At 38.5% G+C, this 6000-nt stretch overlaps 1 protein-coding gene across 6 annotated transcripts in view; it reads right to left on the bottom strand.

Annotated features, from left to right (window-relative positions):
- Positions 1 to 2185: 2185 nt before the first annotated feature.
- The window catches only part of CAPS2 (calcyphosine 2), a 55633-nt gene continuing 51818 nt past the window's right edge, over positions 2186 to 6000 (bottom strand). For all 6 annotated transcript variants that reach the window (XM_075124355.1, XM_048835745.2, XM_048835746.2 and 3 more), the window contains one exon: positions 2186 to 4269. In XM_075124355.1, coding sequence (XP_074980456.1) covers positions 4094 to 4269 — 176 coding nt within the window. In that variant the 3' untranslated portion in view covers positions 2186 to 4093. The remainder of the gene's footprint in view (positions 4270 to 6000) is intronic.

The following is a 6000-nucleotide window of genomic DNA, read 5'->3' as shown; positions in this document are numbered from 1 at the left end:
GCCAGAGTCACCACGATTGAAATAGTCATTTGAGTCAAACAGATTCATTCACTTATCTCTACACCATCCTCCTGGTGGTGAGTGCAAGGAGAGGGACAGGACATATCTATAGCATACTGCACTCTGGATATCCTCAGCTATAAACAGCTCCTAGGGCCTTAGCAATCAGCATAAGCTAGAGCAGCCTTGAAGATGATTTGTTTTGTTGAGCTCTGTGTTGCAGCAAAGAACTTGCCTTACAGATACAGCTAAATAGCTTTACTGAATGGGAATACCAGTACTGAGGGCACCGGCTATTTATGAACATTTAGGCAATGCCAAGAACATCAAACATAGATCTACTAGATATGTTTGAAATGTATTTTGAGGCAGACATTGGGAATCCCAGATTTCTCACAAGTATACCGCCAAGCAGTTTTAATGGTACAAAACTTTGGTAGCAACAAGAGATGCAGTTTAACCACATTACCTTTCAAGTAAATAATAATGGAAGAAGTCAGGATACACCCAAGTAAAACATTGGGACATTTGAGAAGAGACTAAAAAAAGAAAAAGGGCAAAAAGATTCACAAGTTGGAGCTCTCATTTAATTGAAGGATAGAGGCTACCAGCTTTGTACAAAATAGAATTTTTGGAAAACACCACATTAGCATGAAACATTAGACACTTGAGTCTTTCAGCCTCAGAACTTAATCATTTGATTGGAGATGTGAATCTCCAGTGTCTTGGAGCCACATTTTAGAAGTATTTAGGCGCCTAAAAATTCAAATAGGCACCGAATGAGATTTTTAAAAGTGCCAAAGTACCTAACTCCCAAGCACCTTGGCACTTTTGAAAATTCTACTAGGTGCCTAAATACTTTTTAAAAATCTAGCCCTTAGTATTTATTGTGGATGACGGTTGAGGAGAATGACAGGTTTCAGAGTAACAGCCGTGTTAGTCTGTATTCGCAAAAAGGAGTACTTGTGGCACCTTAGAGACTAACCAATTTATTTGAGCATGAGCTTTCGTGAGCTACAGCTCACTTCATCGGATGCATACCGTGGAAACTGCAGCAGACTTTATATACACACAGAGAATATGAAACAATACCTCCTCCCACCCCACTGTCCTGCTGGTAATAGCTTATCTAAAGTGATCATCAAGTTGGGCCATTTCCAGCACAAATCCAGGTTTTCTCACCCTCCACCCCCCCACACACAAATTCACTCTCCTGCTGGTAATAGAGAGTTGTCACTTTGGATGGGCTATTAAATCAAATACATTGGCTAGTCTCTAAGGTGCCACAAGTACTCCTTTTCTTTTTGGTCGAGGAGAATGTACCTTCAGGATCTAAAGAACAAAAATGTGAGCAAAACAACTACAGACTTATGTTCAACTTTAAAGTGTCAGATTTATGTGACAAAGAACAGACACTAACAAGAGCAAGGCAAAGACATAAATTGCAAGGGACATGAGCCATAGGGCTTCTGTACAGATAGTTGTCATGCCACGAATTCATCAAGCAGGGGGGCAGCTTTCTGGGGGCTATTCCTGCCCTTCCCATGCGGGCACAGGATGACTAGAGAAGCCATCATCATGGAGATTTTCTTGCAAAATATTCCCCCATATTTTTAATGTGAGAAGACAATTTTGCCAATGTATTTTGTAATCTACATGCAAAGGCTGGCCCAGCATGTTTTAGCAATTTGGTGAAATTAGGTAAATAGGAATCACGGTCTGAGGAATAGTTTCTTTCTATGAGCTAGCTGATATTAAATTTCCATATTTCCTTCTAGCATTTTGCTGTTTACCAGGAAGAACATTTTGGGTTTACTACCTCAAAGCTGTAGACCCATATTTAGTTCCCAAATCACTGGCACCCATACACAAGCAGTGGGTTGAACACATCTCTGCTGTTAACTCCAATGAAGTCAATGAGTTTAATGGGACAGATGATGTGTTTAAAAGATCAGTAAAAATGGCATTTTGATGCATGTGTTTTTTAGCACATAAACAAGTGCTTTCCTGTAAAACCTCTAGGACAGATATACATGACACCCAGCAGGGGAATCAGGTCCATCTCTTCTCCCCAGCACCAACAATTTCATCCCAGGTAGTCTACAGAATCTCTCCAGGGAGGGTAGATTCCAGCAGGAGTGGAGAAGTGTACCTTTTATCAACCCCCAGAGGAATGACATCAGGGTAAGCATTCATGGAACTTTCTTTAATAGCAGACATGGATACATGTTTATGGTGGACCAAAAGAACAGAGATAAACCTTCACTTGGAGCTGAATTGATGGGTAAATTATCACAGAATGACAATGGGTAATGTGAAAGGAAAAGGGACATCTTTATTAGGGAGGGGAAATAAAGTGAGTGAGGGACAATTACATAAGAGTTAAGAGGTAAACATAAGCTACACAAGACATGGTTAAATAGGAAATGGTTACAATAAACAAAAATCAGAAACAGAACATTAAAAATATAAAAACCGAAAGTTAAACATAAAAATAGTAAATACAGCAGGAAGAGATGTTAAAAATGAGCAAGGGTTCAAAATGAGCAGGGGCTACAAGAAACTAACAATCAGACAGCAAGGGGGCATGAGTTAAAAAATAGGCAAAGGAAAAGGTTATATAGATAGAATAAACCAGCCTGACAAAGAGATTGACCAAAGTCCAACAAATCTCAAGGTTGTCCTCAAATTCCTGTGAGCAACAAGTTTTGTCTGACAGAAGAAACTTGTGCTGTCCACGGAACACAAGACAGATCATAAATCAAAATGCAATCAGACAAGTACAAAGCAAACTACATTTTAATAGCACAAGACTGAACATATATAGTCTGATTCCAAACTGGCCCTAGTGTTAAAGATATCTTTCACCAAGACTATTATGAAATATAATTAGAAAAAAATCAGTAAGGCATTTTCCATTTCTTAATACAATGAATCTTTCAGGATTCACAAAACATATCTTATTAAAAGGCACAACTGATTAAATATTTACAGTAGTAAGAAAAATTTGAGCGGGGTGTGGACTAGAAATTTAATTTTTTTAGTTGTAATTGCTGCTTTCTTAGAAAGGTTTTTCTTTTTTTTAACCTATCAGTTTGGACGAAGGAGTTTACCATTAAGGTTCCACCAAAAATAACGATCATAGCAGCAGAATGTATGCAAGTCACAATCTAGAAAGAGTAAATTATTATTTGTTTGAAAAAACATTTCAGCAAAAAGTTGTAAGGCCTGAAGTACATTACAGGCCCTGGAACACATTTCTCCAACCTATATGCACAGTATATCCAAACTCTAGTCAAAAGCATCTCTTTAAAATCTTTGGAGAACCTGTGGTTCAATCTACTATGTCTGATGAAGATCAGTAAATATATTCAAAACAAGCTGTATTTTGCTCTGAAAATTAGAACATTAAAAGATGGTATACACTGTTCTTAATTTTCTATGCATTTTTGGTATTGTGCATCTCTCTCCAACTCGGGGGAGATAAGAGGGATGACTTGCATCCTTCTCATCAACGTAAGAGCCAAGCAGAATCTGGCCCTACGCATTTCATAAAACAAACGTCCTCTTTTATGAGCAACACATTTTAGAGAAAAAACACTGTGTTCATATATAACATATATAGTCAAATCTAAAGCTTCTCAACAATACAACAGGTATTTATGATGCATAGTAAGTTTTCTCTTGCATGTATCCTTTCACCTATGTTTATATTCTAGATTACTGTTTTTAAAATAAACTACAGTATTTTAATGAGACAAGTGATCCTGCTGCCAGATGGAAATGCACAAAGCTATTACAAATTTTACAGTTTAATAAAACACAAAATGTACATAAAAGAAATATTCAAAGGGAGCTTTATGTATAACTTATATACCATTCTGAAAATTTACTCTCAAATATTTTCAGACTATTAAAACAAATTTGAAACATTCATTCAAAAAGTAAAAAAGTGAATGTGTTTTAGTGCATACAAATTCAGAGCTCTAGAAACAGCTTAGGAAATAAAGTTTGCATCAAAAATAAATCCTCACTTAATTTACTCCTCATTTGGAGTGGTGGTTTTTTTTGACATTCTATATATTCTTCAGTTCTAAATTCCCCAAGCATTCCTTAAAATATTAACAAAATCTTCATCATTCATGATTCCAATACTTAATCCTTCATAGTAATCTTCAAACTCACAATATGACACTTCACCGGAATTGCTGCAGGCATCCTCTAGTGTTTCTAGAAATGAAGATTTAATTTCTTCCTCTGTGGCATCACCTGTTGAAATATTACTTGCCATTAAACACATTCTCAGGAACACTCAATATAAAGCATATGATATAGTTACAGAAAAAAAACTTTTTAAATTGTGTCTGTGAAGATTTTTTCCTTTAGCAAACTACAAAATTTTGATTTTAAAATGTATTTGTCCAAAGAAATGACTGCTGTCTTTACTTTTAACCAGAATTTAGTTTACTATACATGGGTAATGCAATCTGAATAGTGGAGATTTGTTTTCACTTGATTTAGGCTACTAGAACCGTCTCATCTTCATAATATAGGACATCTCGTTACATTTATCACCACCACCACCACCTCCTCAGTACATCAGTCCCAAACAGATTTAAATGGAGAGTGAGATCAGAGGCTTCTTCAAAGGACTCCAAAACAGAATGATGCAGTATGTAGCACACTTCTAAATTACTAAAAGGTTAATCTTTGTGATTAAGTGAATGTGTTTTAGTGAATACAAATTCAGAGCTCTAGAAACAGCTTAGGAAATAAAGTTTGCATTCTAAATGAGTTTTTGGATTATAACACACAAAGTGATTTCTTCTTGATCAAGATTACATCCCAAATTACTTTTAGCATAGAAAAGAAGTAACATATTTGTAATTCTGAAGATACAATCTGAATGGATTACTACCTCCGAAGTGAAATTTCAATGATTTCAGTGGAGCCAGGATTTCACCCTGAGAGTCCCTGGTCTAAGCATGAGGCCAGTCAGTAATTCCCCTAACTACAGAGTTCTTAGCAGTTAGAGAATCTTATAAGACATCTATCATGATACCTGTTCAATGCCAATACTGTCCCATAGCTTTCCTTGGTTAGTTCCTTTTAGGAGCAGGAAGGAAAAATACTCCAACAATAAATCATGTTAAATGGAAAAATATTCCAGTATGCAAGCTGAATAGTAGAAATTACTCTGTAGGAGAGCAAATGGGTAGCAGCCCACTGAAGTGTATCTCAAAAACTAAGAATTATACTTAAGTAATAGTCCTCTCTCCAAAGATACCACCTCCTTCCTTGGGCTAGCTATTCCTTTAGCCTTCACGCGGGGCTCACTTTCTCTTCCAGCGGGTGTTTCAGAGTGGTTCTTTTCCTCTTAGTTTTAGGTGTATCAACCTGCCATACCAGGTGGCGAACTGAATGTATATGAGAGGCTCAGACCCTCCCTCTACTTCAGGCTCCTGGATCCCTAAATTGTGCAGAATCTGTCCCCATTACTGTAAACTCTGGCATGCTTCACTTTCCCCCAGGACACTTTCTAACTTAGGAGAGCCCCTTGCAGGATCTGTTCCTGCTAACCTCCCCATGGGAAACCACCAACAGGCTTCTGCAGAAAAAAATTTATTTCCATCCCGAAATCTGCAGCCACCCAAGGTTTCTGCAATGGAAAGGAACTGCTTAGGTGAGACAGGCCTAGATGACCCTACTAGGCAATTCACATCCCTTGCTGTAAAGCAGTGGTTCTCAAAGCTGGTCCACCGCTTGTTCAGGGAAAGCCCCTGGCTGGCCGGACCGGTTTGTTTACCTGCAGGTTCGGCCGATCGTGGCTCCCACTGGCCGCGGGTTGCCGCTTCAGGCCAATGGGGGCTGCGAGAAGGGCGACCACCACGTCCCTTGGCCTGCACCGCTTCCCACAGCCCCCATTGGCCTGGAGCGGTGACCCGCAGGCAGTGGGAGCCATGATTGGCCGAACCTGCAGACACAGCAGGTAAACAAACC

Source organism: Caretta caretta, chromosome 1 (assembly GCF_965140235.1).
Source record: "Caretta caretta isolate rCarCar2 chromosome 1, rCarCar1.hap1, whole genome shotgun sequence".
NCBI classification, from domain to species: Eukaryota; Metazoa; Chordata; order Testudines; family Cheloniidae; genus Caretta; species Caretta caretta.
This window is presented reverse-complemented; position numbering and strand designations above follow the sequence as displayed.